This window comes from Ctenopharyngodon idella, chromosome 8 (assembly GCF_019924925.1).
Source record: "Ctenopharyngodon idella isolate HZGC_01 chromosome 8, HZGC01, whole genome shotgun sequence".
NCBI classification, from domain to species: domain Eukaryota; kingdom Metazoa; phylum Chordata; class Actinopteri; order Cypriniformes; family Xenocyprididae; genus Ctenopharyngodon; species Ctenopharyngodon idella.
Window position 1 is genome coordinate 7,206,014 of NC_067227.1, and position 21,104 is coordinate 7,227,117.

The 21,104-nt window shown below is 36.0% G+C and overlaps 3 protein-coding genes across 3 annotated transcripts in view; all 3 read right to left on the reverse strand.

Annotated features, from left to right (window-relative positions):
• Positions 1 to 13,646, reverse strand: part of LOC127517776 (dematin-like) — a 31,572-nt gene extending 17,926 nt beyond the window's left edge. The window contains exon 1 of the mRNA XM_051903866.1: positions 13,376 to 13,646. The gene's annotated coding sequence lies outside the window, so the exon portion shown is untranslated. The remainder of the gene's footprint in view (positions 1 to 13,375) is intronic.
• A 192-nt stretch (positions 13,647 to 13,838) lies between these two features.
• rsph14 (radial spoke head 14 homolog) lies at positions 13,839 to 18,076 on the reverse strand. The gene is made up of 7 exons (XM_051903276.1): positions 18,000 to 18,076; positions 17,614 to 17,812; positions 17,331 to 17,433; positions 16,113 to 16,231; positions 15,799 to 16,024; positions 15,552 to 15,688; positions 13,839 to 14,230 (listed from the first exon to the last, which is right to left on the reverse strand). Exons 2-7 carry the CDS (start codon positions 17,810 to 17,812, stop codon positions 13,992 to 13,994), a joined length of 1,023 nt encoding a protein of 340 aa, XP_051759236.1. The 5' UTR covers positions 18,000 to 18,076; the 3' UTR covers positions 13,839 to 13,991.
• An 83-nt stretch (positions 18,077 to 18,159) lies between these two features.
• LOC127517512 (dual specificity protein phosphatase 26-like) lies at positions 18,160 to 20,187 on the reverse strand. Its single transcript, XM_051903277.1, has 3 exons — positions 19,774 to 20,187; positions 19,068 to 19,276; positions 18,160 to 18,981 (listed from the first exon to the last, which is right to left on the reverse strand). Exons 1-3 carry the CDS (start codon positions 19,941 to 19,943, stop codon positions 18,785 to 18,787), a joined length of 576 nt encoding a protein of 191 aa, XP_051759237.1. The 5' UTR covers positions 19,944 to 20,187; the 3' UTR covers positions 18,160 to 18,784.
• Between the last annotated feature and the right edge of the window lie 917 nt (positions 20,188 to 21,104).

Below are 21,104 nucleotides of genomic sequence, written 5' to 3' on the forward strand. Positions count from 1 at the left end.
ACATTGCCTTATATTAGTACAGTGAAACACCAGTCGCATTTTAGTAATATTACAATATATATTACGTAGGGAAGAATAATATATCCGTACCATATCAGTTATCAGCTGGTATTAGATATTTTGATCTCACTTTACATTAGATGTCTTTAACTACGATGTACTAACATTTAAATTAATCATTTGATACAAGCACTTACTGTGTACATACATGCTTTTACATTGTGATTATATTTTAAAAAATACCAGCATATAATAATTACATAATATATCAGTATGATTATTCATTTTTCATACTGTACATTGTAATAATATGACGCCTAAATTAACATTTACTTTAGCTAGTTGCCAATAAAACAGTTCTATTTTTCAACGTTTTTAAGTATTTCATCTAACATTTTTATGTTATTTTTTAGTTATTTCAAGTAACAAACAATAGTTTTAGTTAACAGTAACAACAATGGTTATTGGCCATAATATAAAAAAATAATATCAGCTAGATTTTTAATATATTCTGTGTATATTTACGCTTCGTAACATTACATTAAAAAGCTTGAAGTTTGAGTGACAAACTTTTTTTTTCTGAAAATATAAAAATCTACTTTTATTTTTTATAATACTGTAAATAACATCTAATAATGACAACATTGTATACAGGTGCTGGTCATATAATTAGAATATCATCAAAAAGTTGATTTATTTCACTAATTCCATTCAAAAAGTGAAACTTGTATATTATATTCATTCATTACACACAGACTGATATATTTCAAATGTTTATTTCTTTTAATTTTGATGATTATAACTGACAACTAAGGAAAATCCCAAATTCAGTATCTCAGAAAATTAGAATATTGTGAAAAGGTTCAATATTGAAGACACCTGGTGCCACACTCTAATCAGCTAATTAACTCAAAACACCTTCAAAGGACTTTAAATGGTCTCTCAGTCTAGTTCTGTAGGCTACACAATCATGGGGAAGACTGCTGACTTGACAGTTGTCCAAAAGACGACCATTGACACCTTGCACAAGGAGGGCAAGACACAAAAGGTCATTGCAAAAGAGGCTGGCTGTTCACAGAGCTCTGTGTCCAAGCACATTAATAGAGAGGCGAAGGGAAGGAAAAGATGTGGTAGAAAAAAGTGTACAAGCAATAGGGATAACCGCACCCTGGAGAGGATTGTGAAACAAAACCCATTCAAAAATGTGGGGGAGATTCACAAAGAGTGGACTGCAGCTGGAGTCAGTGCTTCAAGAACCACTACGCACAGACGTATGCAAGACATGGGCTTCAGCTGTCGCATTCCTTGTGTCAAGCCACTCTTGAACAACAGACAGCGTCAGAAGCGTCTCGCCTGGGCTAAAGACAAAAAGGACTGGACTGCTGCTGAGTGGTCCAAAGTTATGTTCTCTGATGAAAGTAAATTTTGCATTTCCTTTGGAAATCAGGGTCTCAGAGTCTGGAGGAAGAGAGGAGAGGCACACAATCCACGTTGCTTGAGGTCCAGTGTAAAGTTTCCACAGTCAGTGATGGTTTGGGGTGCCATGTCATCTGCTGGTGTTGGTCCACTGTGTTTTCTGAGGTCCAAGGTCAACGCAGCCGTATACCAGGAAGTTTTAGAGCACTTCATGCTTCCTGCTGCTGACCAACTTTATGGAGATGCAGATTTCATTTTCCAACAGGACTTGGCACCTGCACACAGTGCCAAAGCTACCAGTACCTGGTTTAAGGACCATGGTATCCCTGTTCTTAATTGGCCAGCAAACTCGCCTGACCTTAACCCCATAGAAAATCTATGGGGTATTGTGAAGAGGAAGATGCGATATGCCAGACCCAACAATGCAGAAGAGCTGAAGGCCACTATCAGAGCAACCTGGGCTCTTATAACACCTGAGCAGTGCCACAGACTGATCGACTCCATGCCACGCCGCATTGCTGCAGTAATTCAGGCAAAAGGAGCCCCAACTAAGTATTGAGTGCTGTACATGCTCATACTTTTCATGTTCATACTTTTCAGTTGGCCAAGTTTTCTAAAAATCCTTTCTTTGTAATAAGTCTTAAGTAATATTTTAATTTTCTGAGATACTGAATTTGGGATTTTCCTTAGTTGTCAGTTATAATCATCAAAATTAAAATAAATAAACATTTGAAATATATCAGTCTGTGTGTAATGAATGGATATTATATATAAGTTTCACTTTTTGAATGGAATTAGTGAAATAAATCAACTTTTTGATGATATTCTAATTATATGACCAGCACCTGTATATAATTTTAATTCTATAAAAATCGGCTTTGTTCAGATGAGTCAAAGAGTCAAAAGGACAGCTGAGCTTACATCGGTCTTGGAAAGCATCTCTCATCCGTCTTAAAGGTTTGTCTGCTGTTTTCTCTCCAGAGACCAGTCTTGATTTTTCCACTAGATAGGAGAGCACAGGGACAATCTAGCTATAAATAATCCGAGAGAATAGCTGCTCTTTGAACAAAAGCTTTGATAGGTCTGTTCATCCATCTGTGCTGCATGGAGGACACAAGGTTTTACAGAGATGTGAGATGTCAGACTGTGTTAGCTAAAATACAAAAGCACCGTGGTAGGGTTTCATACATAAGTCTTTTTTAAAGGTGAGTGTGATGACTAAGATGTACCCTGATAGAACTGCATTGTCACTGAGATCGTGGTACATGTGCGTTGTTCTGCAATGAAAAACTCATGTAGTCCCAACATTTAAGCATTATGTAAACTTCCATTTTACAAATTTAAGTGGATTGAACATAATGAAATTATGTTATGACAAAATGTTCAAAAATCATGTTGCATGTCATAAATTAATTTTAAACATTGAAAACAACTGCATTAGTGTTTTATTTTTAATTTATTTAGACAAAATAGTATAGAATTTTAAGTCACTTATATATTTTTAAATGTATGTAGACACTTATTTAGCATACATTTAATTTGATTGAGGCAAACAATGAGAAGTAATGCTCTTAATACCAGGTAGAGGGCCAGGCTTTGAATGCCTTCATAACAATTAATGTTATTGCAGACAGCAGGCTGTGTGTGGGCCTGGTTTTGTGAAGAGCAATTCTCCCTCCCTCTCTCTCACACTCACACACGCGCACGCACGCACCAACACACACATGCGCGCGCGCGCGCGCGGATACACACACACACACATAATGTGAGGGATTAAGTGTTTTGAGCCCAGCCATTGTGCTGTTGCCCATGGGCGGCACACTGCACAGATTTATTGGATGATGCCTGGGTGTTTGAATCTGTGTGTTCATGAGCATGTTGTTATTTTTTGTGTGTTCATGAAAACCAATTTAGATATTATATTCAATTCAAGTATAGCTGCTTTAAATATGTTGTCAGCAATGTTGGTATGTGTGTGTGTGTGTGTGTGTGTGTTTTTTATTTATTTATTTATTTTTTAGACAAAACTGAAACATGAATGCAGATTTGAAAGCTAATGGCCCCAATGATTGATGTTTATGGAAGCATCCATTTGGCCGTTATTGTGATAGAATGCTGTACTGGCAGCAGGACAGGGCATAAAACACTGAAACACATTACAGATCTCCGGCCAACAGCACCATGGGATCGTGGTACAACTATAACCGCTAGAAAAGAATTACCTTATAGAAAGAAATAGTCTTATTAAAAGAAACAGCTGTGGTTGAGATGGTTAATATATACTGTATATAGTATGTGTGCTACTGTGTGTGGAACTACTTTCTTAGGAGTTTTTACATTGAAAAACACAAGGTCTTGAGATGCATTTTTTTTTTTTTAAAGTTGATCTACTTGACGGCCACATTTTTGGTGTTATGCACAAGATCCTGCAAAAGACCCAAGACATGAATGCAATAGTCAAAAAATGTCTGTCTAGCACATGTCTATGGAAAAAGAATGGAAAAGAATGCAAAAAATGTGTTCTGTGTGAACGGCTCCTTAGAACATGTTTTTTTTTTTTTTTTGGTTCAAAACTGCAAGGTAGTGGATTAAAATAAAAACTGCAAGGTCTAGAGACGTGTTTTTTTAAAAGTTGAACTTTTAACTTCAGGGCTGCATTTTTAGATGTTTACACAGAAAAACAAAGGAAAAAGCAACGCAGTAGAATTCAAAATGTGTTCTGTGTATATGGCCCAACTCATTACTAATTCGAAAATGTCACAATGTAGCTAGCAACGACAGCTGGTTCTGAGAACTTACTGGAGTATTGCCAGTTACTTTGTCTGTTTTTGCTGCACTAATGAAAATAATTCCAAACAAAGACACAGCAAAACCACTTCAACACACAATAGTGGTATTTTGCTACTGAATGAATCAGGGATTTGAGTTGGATAAATGATTTAATAACTCACTAGCTGCGTTTACATTACCCTTCAAATTGCGGAAATTGTAAATGCAAATTGAAATTACGCTCAATGGAAATGTCCAAAAACTCCCAAATATTGCAAAAAAGTTTTTACGCTCACATGAGTTGGTTTTTCAGGCAATTCGAAAAAGGTATATTTTGCAAAACTGCAATGGAAACGCGTTTACAGGTCACCTGACGTACAGTCACATCATCATTCTTTAAAGATAGCGGGGTATGTTTGTACAGAAGACGAGACAGGGGGTGCTTTTCTTTTTTTATTTATGCATCTCTTTCCTTGCGTCTCAGCTTCACCCCATAGATGCAACAGGAGGATGCAAGAAAAGAAAACGAGGATGGGGTAATCGAAGGAAATCTTATTTGTATATTGGAATATTCTTGATCCCTCGAGCATCAGTTTAAAGCGTCAACAGCTGCGCTCGAGCCTCGAGGGATCTGGGGAACCTTATGTTATTTAAGTTTGACATCTAACACTAATAGTATTAATCTATTAACAATTAATTATTAACATAATAGAAACTAATAGTATTAGATGTCTATGCACCTGTGCATCCTCGCTCATAGCTCCTCATGAAGCTTTCTCACTCCTCGTTCCTCACCTCCTCATGGTGCATTTATAGAATTGAAATGGCATTTATAGAATTAAAATGGCCTTTGAGATTTTCTTTGATTGGTTTCCAGGACACAGGCTGGAGGATGGAGGAGCGAAGAAATGAGGAAGCATCCATTGGAGTATTGAGAAGCACCCAGGGAAGCATATTTGAGGGAGAAGGGCTTCCAGAAGCCGTGGCAAATATTATGCTCCAAATAAAGCTCTCAGAAAGAAGTATGTTTTGGAAAATGACTTATCGCGAGAGGAAAATGACTCATCATGAGAGTTTTAGTCACATAACATAGGTTAATAGAAACGGCGTCATTTCGCAATAGTTTTATATCGACATTTAGAAAATATTGCAAAAGTTTTGCGCAAATCTGTAATGGAAATGCGGCTACCGATAAAGACAGTTGCTTGTCGCCACCTATTGGTGTAACAATGTATCTTGCAGAAAGAGTCACTGAAAAATCCCCACTTCTAATACCATTCACATTGTGTGATGGTAGCAGAGCATGAAGAAGACAAGGAAGATCTCAATAACAGTATTTACTAAACTAAACAAAACTGAGGAACACTGGGAAAATCACTGAAGCAAAATAACACAATACGAGTGTTATTTTGCACTCGTATTGTTATTTTGCACTCGAACAAACGAGAACCGACCAGGAGTAACAGAAACACAGGGCTGAGGGCTTACACTGAGCAAACAAAGGTAGCTAAATGAAATGCAGGTGGAACTAACTATGGAAACCAACTAGTGGCAAGAAAATAGGAACAAAGGAAACAGGTACAAGAACTAACTAAACCAAACCAAAACAAACATGTGACAACCAGAGTCTGAATATAAAATTTAAGTTACTCAATACCATAAATAAATTAACATACATTTCAGTTTTATATCAGCCATCTAACTGATGCTTATATTGACATCAGCATTAGTTATTTAAAAATCAATTAGTTGACCAATATATTCTACACAATAACCAGTCACAGAAATTAACATTAATTAATTGCTTATTTGCATTTGAATTGCTTGAAATGACCTCTTAGGGTACGTTTACATGAAAATGATATGCTTAATACAAAGATGTTTTTCCTTCGAGTTTTCTGCGTAAAGACAACACCATTGTCAAAACGATCCCCATTCACAGAATTCCGTGAAAACGACTAAAAATGCTGTATTCTGCTGGCAGGCCATTAGATGGCGATGAAACACTATAGACTGGAATGTAATACGCATGTGCATGACGTCATTTTCACAGATTTGCTTTTTTTTGTTTGTTTACACAGAGACTGTTTTCAAAACCTTGCACTTTGAAACCATTTTCAAAAGTTTGCGGTTTCAGGTGCCCAAAACGCAGTTGTCATGTATGACTTTCTTCTTTCTGATGAACACAATCAGAGATATATTAATAAATATCCTGACGTATCTAAGCTTTATAATGTCAGTGAACAGGACCAATGAGTATGAAGCTGAAAAAAGTGCATCCATCCATCATAAACATACTCCAGGGGGTTAATAAAGGTGTTCTGAAGCGAAGTGATGCATTTGTGTAAGAAAAATATCCATATTTAACAAGTTCTAAAGAAAAATGGCTTCTGCCAGACTGCCTTCTGTATTCAAATTACAAAAAAAATGTATCGTAAGTTGAATACGGAAGGCGCAGGACGTAGCGTAAGTGTTTTGAACTGCGATTTCACTGCCATTATAAAGCTTGGATGCGACAGGATATTTATTAATATAACTCTGATTGTGTTCATCAGAAAGAAGAAAATCATATACACCTAGGATGGTGTATATGTGAGTAAAGCTTGGGGTAATTTTCATTTTAAAGTGAACTAATCCTTTAAGTCCAAAATCAGGTTAGCTAAACCAGTTTAGATATGATAACTTTCTGGAAGTTATACCATAAATCATGTTGTCACATGAGGTTTCATAACATGTTTGTCTCTATTTGCTGCCTGTCATTTTCAGGCCATCCTCCAAAACAGATCCTTGCGTTTCATCTCAGAGAGAAACACACTTATCTCAGTTCAGCAAAAACACATGACCAGAAAGCTGCTGTGAAAGATAAGAGAGGATATAGTGTGACCTGCTCACTCTCTCTCTCACACACAAAGTCAGGAAACATGCTGTATGCCTTAAGTCAGTTTCACAGAAATAAATGCACAAATACCACATACAGTATGTTTACCTGTATCTTGCTTTTATATAAAACTCATGACACTTTGCTTGGTTATTATTTTAATATCACCTTCTTGTTGGACCACTGGTCAACAAATTCTCTGTAGCAGGTTATGGCCACAGGCACAGAGGTGTAGCTTTAATGTAACCGAGGTGAATATTTTATTATGAATGTAAAAACATGTACACGTTTCACATGTAAAACATTGAGACAAAAAAAAAAAAGAAAAAAGAAAAAGAAAAATTATTATCAATAACAAAACCAACCCTTTTCCTAAACACCTGTTTACGCTAAAATTTTTTCCTGGTTTATCATAATATATGCAGTCTGAGGTTTTTTGAGAGAGCTCAAAATGGCTGCATCAATCACTCTGAAGAGTCATTTGTGAAATATGCACAAACACTGTTACTCAAAGATGTGCATTGTACTGTAAAAATATAATAATAAAGGAGTTTTTAGAAAATACTTAGTTAAGAGGTTATGTAATGCTAAGCATGATATAAAAATTTCTAAAATGGAAAAAAAGACAGAAGTGAAGTGGTTATTCTGAATGAGAAAATTCTTTAATGTTCCTTAAACTATATATGCCAGAAAGTATTTGCATATGGTGTCAAATTTTGACATACCTCTGTTGCCCCTATATCAACACTATATAATTAAAGTTCCCCCAGGGGCCTTTTGGTGCCTTTTAACCCCACACTAGGTGAATTATTATTTACAAACTACGCAGTAAAAATAATTTTAACAGTACAAGACTGTAAAAATGCTATGGTAAAAACCTGTTAATTGGTTAATAGTAAGTTCCCGTACTCTAGATGGTGAAAAACTGTAATATATCAAATTGGACAGTTCACATAATTTTACAGTAAAATACTGTTAAATGTACAGTTTTTGGAAGTGAAAAAGGAACAAGTCATCTTATAACTTACAGTAAAAAAAATTTAAATTTAAATTTCCAGAATTCCATGTGACACCACTTCTGAGACTTCTGAGGCAGCATAACGGTTTAATTATCTACAGTAAATGAGAGCGGGCTTTGGTGATAATTAAGCAAATATTTAATTACTACAAGAAACATCAAAAGTGGAAAACGCTGGTCAAAAACATATTTCTGTCATGACAACTCTCTGAGTGTTTGGCATGGTAATGGGTATGACAATGTTGATATGTTTGGTCTTGGTGGAATAGATCTGCTACGCTGCTGCTGCTTTTATTGCTGCTGCTGCTGTTGATTATCGCTGTTGCTGCTGCTGCAGAGCAAGTATGGGACTTGCTACTGCCAATACATACACAACACACTGCTGTGAGCAAGTAAGTCATGCTGCTGCTGTACAATATAGCGTACATGAATTACCCGTAGCAGATCTATACAGGTGGAGCTGGGGAAGGTGGAGGGTTTCTGAAAGCACGCTGCACTGCTAAGGCAAATGCTACTCATGTATTTGAAGATTGCGCAAGTGAGCTCATTGGCTGCTGATACAGCAGGAACCAATCATCTGTGTCATTTACATTTACATTTAGTCATTTAGCAGACGCTTTTCTCCAAAGCGACTTACAAATGAGAATAGTAGAAGCAATCAAATCAACATGAGTACAACAGTATGTAAGTTCTGTGTCAAGTCACAGTTTCATCAGTAAAGTGCTCGTAGCTAGGTTTTTTTTTTTTTTTTTTTTTTAAATATATACGCAAATATATGAAGAAAGAATAGAAAATCGAAAAACTAAAAGTAAAATATAAATAAAAAAAAGATGATCCTAAAGATGATGATGTGATTACGAGCAGGTTGAGTTAAGAGCAGGTTGAGTTAAGGACCTACACCTATTAGCCTGTGCATCTAGAGTTTCTATATACTTTGTATATTTACACACGTGTATGAACAGGTGAATGAACAGCGTACCCCCAATGACTCCTTGGGCGTCGCAGCAAAAATGGCTGCCCACTGCTCCGGGTGTGTGTTCATAGTGTGTGTGTGTGTTCACTACTCACTGCTGTGTGTGTGCACAAATTCCAAATATGGGACAGCAAACTTGGCTACGCTTCATGTCACATTCACTTTTACTAAAGGGATAGTATATACCAAAATGAAAATTCTTCTTTTATTCACCCTCATATTGTTCTAAACCTGTATGACTTTCGTTCTTCTATGGAACGGAAGATATTTTGAGAAACATTTTAGTGTTTTTAGTCCATGCAATGAAAGTCAGTGAGGTCCAATATTGTTTAGACCCCACTGAATTTTAAACTATACTGTATATTAATCATATTCCACATAAGAACAGGGACAGTCACCCAGGTGTGACATGAGAGTAAGTAAATGATAACAGAATTAAAAAAAAAAATTAAATAAAAAAATAAAAAACTGATTTTGACCATACAATGAAAGTCAATGGAAACCAAAAAAGCACTGGACCCCACTGACTTTTATTGCATGGACAAAAAACACAGAGGCATTCTTTAAAGTATTTACTTTTTTGTTTTGCAGAAGAAAGAAAACCGTACAGGTTTGTACTGCTGAAGGAACAACCTAGCTTAACACAATAAAAGGTCTCGTTTGCTTTAGTCACCCTCTGAAACATTGCAGGGCTCAGTCTTCTAGTCAGACTCACTCTGGGTTTTCTCTTTAGCCCCCATTCCCATCCAATCTGCTGTCCCTAAAGTCAGGCCTTTGCCACCATTCCTCTACTTTCCACATGCAGGAATCATCTTCAACCTCTTCAGGAATCAATCTCTCTCTCACAGCCTATTACACCAGGCTAAAGCTTGACACTCCTTATAAACGGTCAATCAAAGCTGAATCAGGTTGCCAATAATTCAGTCAATAAATGCTCAAATCAATTCTTAAAATGCTTATCATTACTGAATATTGTAATTGAACACTAAAAAGACAACTATGGTTGGGATAATCAACTATGCAATGTTTTGCTATCACTTATCTATCAACATACCCACATTCTGTCTGCCTCTCTTATTCCTATACATTCATCACTGCACAGATCAGATTGCAATGGGGTTGGTCACGTTTTAATTAAAATCCTCTAGAAGGGTCCTATGTAATCCCTCCCTGGTTAAGAAGCTTGAAGAGCGAGTACAAAAGACTACACACAAATCTTTGCTTTATTCTGTCCTAAGGCTATAATCAAATCCATCAATCTTGTCAATCAGACTCATGTCTCTTCAAACAAATCTTAGACTTCATCTAACACCAGACACTGTTTACACTAAACAAACACACTATTTATGCAATATCCCAGCACCCGATAATGCATTTGGATAAGTCAAGTCATCTTCAGTTACATAGCTCTTTTTACAATACAGATTGTTTCAAAGCAGCTTCACAGTGGTAATAGGAAAATTAATGGACAGAGATTGTTTTGGCTTTACAGCAGCTCTAAGAAAAAGTTATTATCGAGCTGAAGTAAGTTTTTGATTGAATCACTTCCGTTGAAAAAATCATTCATTATTAACTTAGGGGCCGCTTAAATGACACCTTTTTAACTGAAAACAGAAGACTTTTAATGCGTTCTTGCCGTTCATTTACGTGTTTAGTCTACAGGTATGTGCATTTGAATGTGTATGTGCGCAGACATACAGCTAAGTCTTTCTTTACAAAGTGACATCGCCTCAAGTATAAAGTTTGTCAACCTATACAGGTGGTCCCTGTTTTAATGAGAGTGACAATGTAATACATTTATGTGTAACTGTGTTGCTTGATATAAAAATGCTTATGCACCCCGATCCCTGACACATAAATTTTATTTATTTTCACATTGAAACAGCCTGTTTTTCAACACCTACTGAATCAGCCTCATAGTAAGTAAAGGGCTTATTGTCTGTGATTGATAGTGGGTTTCAGAGACGTCTTTAATAAGCGGTAAGAAGCTGGCTGATGAGTCATCACACAGCAGATGGCTGCTTTTGAGCAAACAGATGGACTGCTACATGTGGTCAATTGATCCACAGATCTCAATTATATCGGCCACATACCTTCATCCTCTCCAAGGTATGGATGTCAGGTGCAATGTGGGTGTTTGATATAAAGTGATACATAAATAGGTATCTGATTGAATTGCTCATGCAGATGTCTGTTCAGAAGAACTCAGGCAGACTTTGAGGAGTAGTTGGTATTAAGAGCCACTGGTTAATTGGATTTTGAAACCTGTCTTACTAAGAGAATTTACTGTATATTATTATACATCAACTACTGATCATTAAGATCTATCGTAATCAGGGATTTGATGGGCTCTCAGTAATTAACATGCCGCACATTCCTCTGAGATTTCAGACGAAATTTAAAACAACTCTGCAACTAGGATCTGACTCAAAATTGTTGGTGAGTCATGAATTACGAATTTCGCTGTTGACCAGACACAACTGAAAACAAACAACTGTGTGCAAACATATTACTGTTTTCAAAAACCAGGAAGTAAAATGGTTGAAAAGATTTTTCTGAGCACCGTTTATTGGGAAAGTTACTAGCATCTAATGAATAAAACTGTAACAGGCACCAGTTACATACATACATACATTACACAATACATAGTCAGAACCTAGTTAATATCTTAACCTAATATGTAGGGTAACAAGGTGTATGATTTTACTTTACTGGTATTCTGGTTTGTCTGTCATTGGTTATTCAATTATTATCAGCTAAACAGCCAAAATAAAATTTTAAACACAATAGTTTAGTATTTTACATTAATGACACTTTAAAAAATATATAAATTTTAATAAGAATTATATCAAAAGTCATTTATGCATTCTGTAAAAGTTTATCCGGGTTTAACTTTCTTCTTCTTACCCCAGGTAGGGGGCCATCTTACCCCTTTTCAAATTTGACATTTTGTGCTGTAACAACTAAATTAGCAAATGTTTCTATTTATTTTCTATATTAACACATTAATTATTCACCCCCATGTCATCCAAGATGTTTATGTCTTTCTTCAGTTGAAAAGAAATTAAGGTTTATGTGGAAAATGTTCCAGGATTTTCCCAGGAATAAGGATCTTGTCTAGTGAAAGGATTGGTCAAAAAAAAACAAAACAAACAACAACAAAAAAAAAACCCACACAATTTATATACTTTTTAACCACAAATGCTCATCTTGCACTGCTCTGAGATGCACCACGCATTACGTAATCACGTTGGAAAGGTCACGCGTGACTTAGGTGTACGAAGTGGAAGGGTGGAAAACTCCATCTCATTTTCTCCTCCAACTTCAAAATCATCCGACATCGTTGCTTTACCTTTTTTTGTAAAGGCCGCTTGACTTAGTCTTTGCACGTTCGCTTTGTAGACACTGGATTGGTACTTTCGCCTATGTCACACGTGACCTTTCCTACGTGATTACGTAATGCGTGGCGCATTGCAGAGCAGTGCAAGACGAGCATTTGTGGTTAAAAAGTATATACATATTTATTAGAAAATGTTGCTAGACAAGACACTTATTCCTCGGCTGGGATCGTGTAGAGCCCTTAGAAGTCGCAATGAAACTGCAATTTGGACCTTCAACCCGGTGAAGTCCACTATATGGAGAAAAATCCTGGAATGTTTTCCTCAAAAACCTTAATTTCTTTTCAACTGAAGAAAGAAAGACATAAACACATTGGATGACATGGGGGTGAGTAAATTATCAGGAAGTTAACTAATCCTTTAAGGGGGGCATCTCCCCCCATCCTACCCTATTTTGCTACCGGTTAAAATGAAATAGTTGCTTGTCACTACAGGGATAATGAATAGCAGCAAAAGTATCTAGTGAACAGCTACTAGTGAAACTTAAAAGATTCTAGTTATTTAAAAATTATGCACTAATAACATACACATTACAAGCGCTAGCAACATAAAACCAGATACTATTAAGTGCTCAAACGGCTTGCCATAGGCACCTGTTCTCCGGCTCTGTCGCCTCGTGTTATGTAAAAGCATCGCATCATCCACTGCCATAATCTCGCCGACTGCATCAATCCTGTGGCGATTTGTGATTTTAGGTTGACACATCACCTTATGTCATAACGTACACTTGCTCTGTTTTCCTTTCATATTACTGTTCGACTTATATAAGTAACATATAAGCTAATTTTATAGATATGCTTGAGTATCAGACCAGTTGTACTCGTGGCGGAATTGGTTCAATCCCCGGAGAATTTATTGCGCTGTCCAAAATAATTTGACTTGGATTTTTTCAAAAAGACACTGTATGTTAAGTATAAACTTACCTATCCAGCAAATATGATCCCAAAATATACAGCCTGCACCCCGCACTTCTCCCTGCGATATAATCCTCACGTTTAATTCTACAAAAATAAATATGACTTTATAGATCGGAGCGGGCAAACCAAACTCAGCGCGTGCCCTGTGTTCGCTCGGACTGCTTGCCAATAACCAGCCACAAATATTTATCTGTCGTGACTCCGCATGTCGTGTGACAGATAGCGCGAACGTGCTCGCTGCCGTTGACCGCTGGTTCAATCCATTCGCCGCACCGAGGGGTATTCCGAAAACATGACACTGCACATTTACGCTACAGTGGGATTAAACCACACCAAAACAATATGACATAGTTTGCCTTACGATACATGTTTATCTCGTTTAGACTTCATTAATACAAAGCATTTCAGTCAAACACGCAAGTTAGAATAGTTGCTACGCAGCTTATCTACAAACATAAACGTCACATCCTTCAAAATTCTAAATTTTTATTATTATTCTGCTCTGTTAACTTAATATTCACGACATTTCAACACAATTACTGTGTTTAAAGTGGTTAATTGTTTAATTTTATTTAACAGATCACATCAGGTCTGGCTTATATCAGGAGAACTCTTGTATCCCTCATGGCTTCCAGGAGATGACTTCAATGGAAGTGGATGCAGCTCTCTGGATGATCGAGTTAGGGTGTGCCAGTCTAGTCTTCAGCAGAGGCACATGCTCCAGCAGCTGTGCCCTGGCCCTAGGAACCTCGGCCAGGACTGTAAGAGCACGGAGGGCATTGGCACACACTGCTACATTCTCACTCACCACCAGCCGCAGCAGAGGGGTGATGGCACCTGCGTTCAGCGCCTCGTACTTACCTAGAAATAGGCAGACGATGAGACCTTGCACAGAATAATATACAAGGGTTTTCAAACTGGGTTCTGGGACCCCCAGGGGGCCACAAGGGAGTGCTAAGGGGTCAGCAGGAAAGTTCAGAGAAAAAATAGTGTATAATATATATTTAAAAAATATATATAACAAATTAAAAAAGTTAACTAATAAAATTATTGAAATCTGCAGATTTTGATATTACCACTGCTTCTTTCTAAAAAACGTTTATTATAATTATTAGAAATTATTATTATTTTATTCAACAGTCAACATTTTATGTTTCTTCTCAGGTCTAAATGTACTTTGATGGTGAGTAGAAAAAGCTATCAATGTAATAGAAACTGAATATTCTTCAGATAATATTTGACACATTTGTAATTTTTTTGTTTTTACTGTACGCCGTGGCAATATGAGTAACCCTGCAGAAAATTTTAAAGATAGTTCACACTTTATCTATGGAATTGGAAAAATTGAGACTTCTGTTCAAGGAAGGGCTGACATCGATTTGAGACATAGGTCTAGGTAAACTTTTTCTATCTTCTTTCTAGATACATTTTTCCATTGTTTACGGTATGTATTTTGATATAGGTTGTTTTTAAATCTCATTTGAAAGCCACTCCCTCTATTGTAAATGTCCTTTTAAAATACTGTTTGCCTGAGAAACATTTGATGTCTAATGAAGGCCTTTAAGTTGGCCGCAACAACATTGTTTCAAAGAAATAAAGCCAAGTTTATGTCAGTAGAGTGAGGGTTACAATTTTTCTAGAGTTTGAAATTTTGATATATATATATATATATATATATATATATATATAAATAACATGTGGACCATCATATTTGGGGGTCCGGGGCATCAAAAAGTCTGAAAACCCCTGATCTAAACACCATCTAGAGGTTTTAAAGAGATGGTTCACCCAAAAATTAAAATTCAGTTATCATTTACTCACCCTCATGTTGCTCCAAACAGGTATGACTTTACTCTTCTCAAGAACAGACAAGAAAATATTTTGAAGATTCCTGGTAACCAAAATGTTTTGGTGACCATTGACTTCCATTACATGGACAATAGAAAAAAAGAGACATTTCTTAAAATATCTACATTTACATTCAACAGAATAAAGAACAATGTCATACAGGTTTGGAGCAACATGACAGTGAATAAATTATGACAGAATTTTAATTTTTGGGTGAACTATCCCTTCAATGTTTTAACACGGCATTATACCAGATGTTGAAGTGTTTCTAACTTTGCCGTTCTCTGATTGGCTAAAAAATTACAAACATGCACAAACTTGATTTTGTGCTGACCCTTAGTGATAACAGCTGTGTTCATAATGGTCCCTGCAGCATTAGCGACAACCCCTTGGTCATCATCTGACAGCAGCTTGACCAACATGGGCAGAAGATTCTCCTCACACATCTTCATCTTCCCATCTGCAGGCACACTAAAAACAGGAGAGAAATTCAGTTTTTTTTTTTAACCTGGTCTCTGTTCACTAATCACACTACTAGTGAACTAAACCCAAACTAGATTGTTGGATGCCATGTTACCTACCTGATTCCCACTAAGGCAGATGTGGCAGCCTGGCGGATGTCGGGGGAGGGGTGAGACAGCTGATCTCTCAGGACTGGAATCACATCACTCTCCAGTGCAGGCAAGGCGTTCACACTAACACAGCAGCTTAATGTGGAGAGAATTAAAGCACGGATGTTCTCTTCTTCATCTGAGACCTTCATCACCAATCTGGGCACCAACCCCATACACACCATAAATACTGCTCCTATAGAGGATATAACAGAGGACCCTTCAAATGAAAAGCTTCTGAAATACATTTACTGTGAAACAGAAGTATAAGAAACAATAGTTACCTGAGGGAAATTCAGCGATCCTATTGAGTGCCTGGTGCACATTTTTACGACAGGCATTCTCAGGGTCCTCTAACAGGTTTGCAAGAGGACCCACAATGTCAAATTTCAAAAAAGCATCTCTGTGTGAACACATATATCAATATACTGAATGTTTTTGGAAACCAAAGGTCAAAATTGCCAAATTTACAGTTGTAATATCACAAAAATTTCACATCCATTCTTGTGATATTAAATATTCAATTTTTAAATGGTTGGACACTCTAAAATATTTTATCAGAATAGGCTTTTTTTTTTTTTTTTTACTGGAAATAATCCTTTCTTGATATTTTTTGAAAGCATCAAGAGTGTGTTAAAAAATAAAACCTAGTCATATTTTTTGCAGCAAAAGCGTGTTTATGAATTCACACTTCCACTCATTAGTTTGGGGTTGGTGAGATGTTTTTACAAGAAGTCTCTTCTACTCACCAACACTGCATTTATTTGATCAAAATACAGTAATTGCAGAAATATTGTGACATATTATTACAATTTAAAATAACTGTTATAATAATTTTTATTTTAATTTTAATTTGTAATGCATTCCTGTGATGGCAAAGCTGAATTTTCAGCATCATTACTCCAGTCTTCAGAGTCACATGATCCTTTAGAAATCATTCTTATATGCTCATTGCTCAACTGAACAAAAAGTCTTACTATTATCAATGTTAAAAACAGTTGCTGATTAAAATTTTCATGGAAACCATGATAATAAAAAAACATAAAACCATTTAACACCATTTAATTTAATTTAAATTTACAGTCAATTTATCAATTTGATGTGACCTTGCTGGATAAAAGTATTAAAAGTATCTCTTTAAAAAATAAATAAATAAATAAATAAATAAATAAAAAATAAAAACTTTGTGATCCCAAACTTTTAAATGGTACTTAATTACATTTTCGCTAGCTATATAATTGTTATGCTGTTGCATATTTTCTTTTTGTAAAATGTATTTATAAATATTATAATAAATATAATAACATAAATAATACTTGTCATTGAATCCTGTTAAGGTTTCACTTACTCTCTAACAATTTGGCATAGAAAATATATTTACATAACTTGTCTTTTAGAAAAACACATAGGCTACAATACAGAGCCAAGCACATTCACGCCAAAAGCTTACACAAACTAAAACACGAGAAAAGTGTAGGCCCACGGATTCTTGTATGACTCACCTTCCCAAGCTGTGTGAAGCAAGCACATAAAGCACTTCAGTAGTTTTGACCCTGACTAAGTTATCCTCATCTTGCAGCAGAACCTTGAGTCTTTCCATACACCCTATGATGAGGTACAGAAATGTTATGGTTGCTATAGACAGGGGCATAAAACAATTTGAAAGCGTGTGAGATCATCAAAAATTAGATTAATACACAAATGTTTAATTATAATGATTGCTTCGATATTAAGGATAAATTTCGTTTCTTAGGATGGACAAAAAGTTATTAAAGATGTGTTTACCACTGAGAATGGCTTCATATGCCCGCTCGTGGTCATGGACGAGGTCGCAGAGGGCAGCGAGCGCCCTCTGCCGGGTAAACAGCTCGACATCTTGCAGCTCCATGATCAGCTTTGGAAGCGCCCAGTTACCGAAAGCGACCGGCGCTTGTGTCGGGTCAATGTGCGGCGGGAGCTGTTCGGATGTTTGCGGACTTGCCATCTTCTTCGACAGGGTGATTCAAATGTGATTTCGTTAAATGTGTTTAGATATCTAAAAGTTATTTATTTTAATGGCCGCTTTTCAAGTTTAATGTCATTATACATTCACAATGTAAAACAAGTATTCCTAATTTATTTGCCTGTTCAAAATCAGAATTTGCAGGCCAGCAAATTGTTAAAGACATTACCTTATTCGCTGGTTATAACGTCCTCTGCTTTATTATTTTTCCGTGGATAGTTAGGTTGCTATGGTAACTACGGAATTAACGCATAGTTCTTCTCAGGCAGTAGCGTAAACTCCGTAATTCCTTCAACAACAAGAGAGATACTGTATATAATACAGAAATGTATCAATGAAAATATTCGGTGTTTAAGACCTTTTATGGGGTAGTGTACTTTTTGGCTTCACTGCATATTCTAAAGAGGGTGAGAAGTGCTTTTATTTAATTAATTTAATTAATATTAATGTCCAAATTTCTTATTTATAAAAAACCCAACTTTATGGTTTTGTTGACTGAAGAAAGGCTGTACATAGACAGTAACAAAGACTTTTTGAATAAGAAAACTATAAAAACTTTTGTGAGCTCTACAATGTAGGCTATTTATTTATTTTTAACCTTTTATTTGTTTATTTATGTAGATTTTTTTCTTTTCTTGTTCTTTTTTATTTTATTTTTATATGCATAATTGCTCATATGTTTAATATTTGCATTATGTTCAATATTTGCATTTGAGTATATGTTCAGTATTCATATGTCATAGTTCATATGTTTTATTCAGTAAAAAAAAAAAAGCAAGAGAGATAATACGTTGTCAGGTATTTTAATACGTTCATTTAAACCCATACAAAGCAGGGAAATGGACCAAATGAACAAGCTGCTCAAAGTTACTGCCCTAAAAATATTAAAACGCACATTGATCCATATTTATTCTCTTCCCTCAATTTTCATTTTAACTAATGGTGATCGTGCATCTAGTTTCTACAGCCATATAATTTAATGTGAAGGTTGATCAGTTGCCTGAGGAAGCCTTGGTTGGGGTAGATGCCTCTTTCCTCTTTTACCTTCTTGATTGCCTCCACCAGCGTCATGTTTTGTTTCAGCATGAGATATGCCAAAACTATAGTTGCTGATCGACTTATTCCAACGTGACAGTGAACCAGGATCTTGCCTTTGATTAGAAGATATTTGAGTTTAGTGGCTCTCAACTTTTCAGGAAGGTAAACTGGTTTAGGTTTTGGACACACAACCACTTACCTCCCTCATTAAGTGCTCTATGTATAAACTCAGCCCCATTGTTAAAGTGGGCACTCATGTCATACGTGGGTGAATCTTGTGCGTCTATTCCCATGTATGTGATGCCCTTGCCATCATAAATCTTGCCACCATGTCTGGAGCTGTGGGTGCAGTTCAGGACATGGGTGAAGCCACACCTTCTCACCTCTGCACAATTCTCAGCTATATCTCTAAAGAAGAGAATCACACAACATTATTATTATTATTATTATTATTATTATAAAATGTTATACAATATCAGCAGTTATAAAATTTCAGCAGAACACTTGTTTTGCAGGTAGGCCTATTTCAGTGGGTTAGCTGATGCTCTGTTTTTGTTAATGGAACTGTTTATATAATATCTTTGTGATTTTGAACATTCTAATTTTTAAGAATTGGATACTCTGAAATGTTCTTTGGGCATGAAAGACAGTTTTCTCACTAGAAATTAAACTGTGTTTATGTTAAACGCTGCATAACTATATTCTAATTTTTATATCAGTCCATTTACAGTATGGACTCCCTCTTGTGTTCAACAGCATGTACTACATTAGGAAAAGCAGCACTCAACTTGACTAAAAAATCTTTAAAAATACAGTAGATACTACAGAAGTATATTTAAAACAGTTATAAAAAAGCTATAAATATAAGTTAATTGGAGAAATGGGGAAAACTGCAGACTACATACATGTTGCCGATGTAAAGATTGGGCCAGACTTCATCTGCATTACTGTTTATGGCTCTTCCTGTTGATAGAAGACGTTCAATCTGCTTTAAAGCTAAAACGGGAGAGGTGAAATCAATCTCCGCTTTAGCTGAACTTAAGGTATCTTCTGAATATTTCGACCTGAAAGACATTTGAAGATGTAAATAGGCATTTAATGTCCACTTCTTTTGGTAGGCTATTGGCCTCACGAAGTTGTTCCGCTTGATCTAAGTAGGCTACACGACGACATAATATGAAGTCCGTATAACGTTACGCCTGTTAAAGTTATTCAAACTGTCAGTTTATAGTCTGCTTTAAAGAAAGGTCGTATTTTGGATTCCAGTGCAGAGGGTTATTTTAGGACTAGGGAGTTGGATATCTTTCACATTGTGCCTGCTCAATGTGCGCATTCACACCAGAACATTTACTCATGCAATACTGTGTCTGCTCGATGATTTACCGACAGGTTTCAATTGCTTTAATCAACAGTAGCCTATAACCGGCACTATCGTTTTGTTGATATTACAATGTACCTATGCACAACACTTTTTAAGGCGATGCAGGAAAATATAAAGTGTAAATTCAAATTTGACAACAGAAACATTGACATCAATAAATAAATTAGGATTGGTTGTGAACACATCACATAAGTTGGTTATTAAAATGGGCCACTGCAAGAAATATAAAGATTATACTTTTTCCATTAAGAAATAGGCCTATACAGTAAAAATTGAAATATTCTTACTGACTTACATTATTAAAATGTTCACCTTTCAAAATGTCGTTATTGTAATATTTGAATGTATACCACTGGCCAGTGATGTATCTACTGAATTGCTATTTTTCTAATTACGGTTATTTGCATACTGAATTGTGATTGGTCTTTCAGTCCTGTATAGGACCAGAGCCGTGTATAGGACTTTTCACGGACTGTGATGACGCGTTTTAACGGTCATCAATATCGTAAATCCTGCAGAGTTTTTTATATTTAAATTTTTTTTAAAAACAAAACAAAACATATGTACATTTATAACAATATACTTAGTATTATATTACTTTTGCATCAAATTACAAAAACTTAGCTAAAGCTGCTGTGAGGGTGTTTTTCAGGGATGACGTGTTTTTGTAGGCCAACCCAGAAGTTAGCGGCGCACGGGTTCCCTCGATCGAAAGCCTATGCATTTTTTCCCATAGACTTTTGGAAAATCGCAAAATAAGCTCTGTGTTTAACAAAGGGTTATGACACTTTTACACGTTTTGTCTATCAAGATAATCTTTACACATTAACACAACATTTATACATTTTGAAGCCT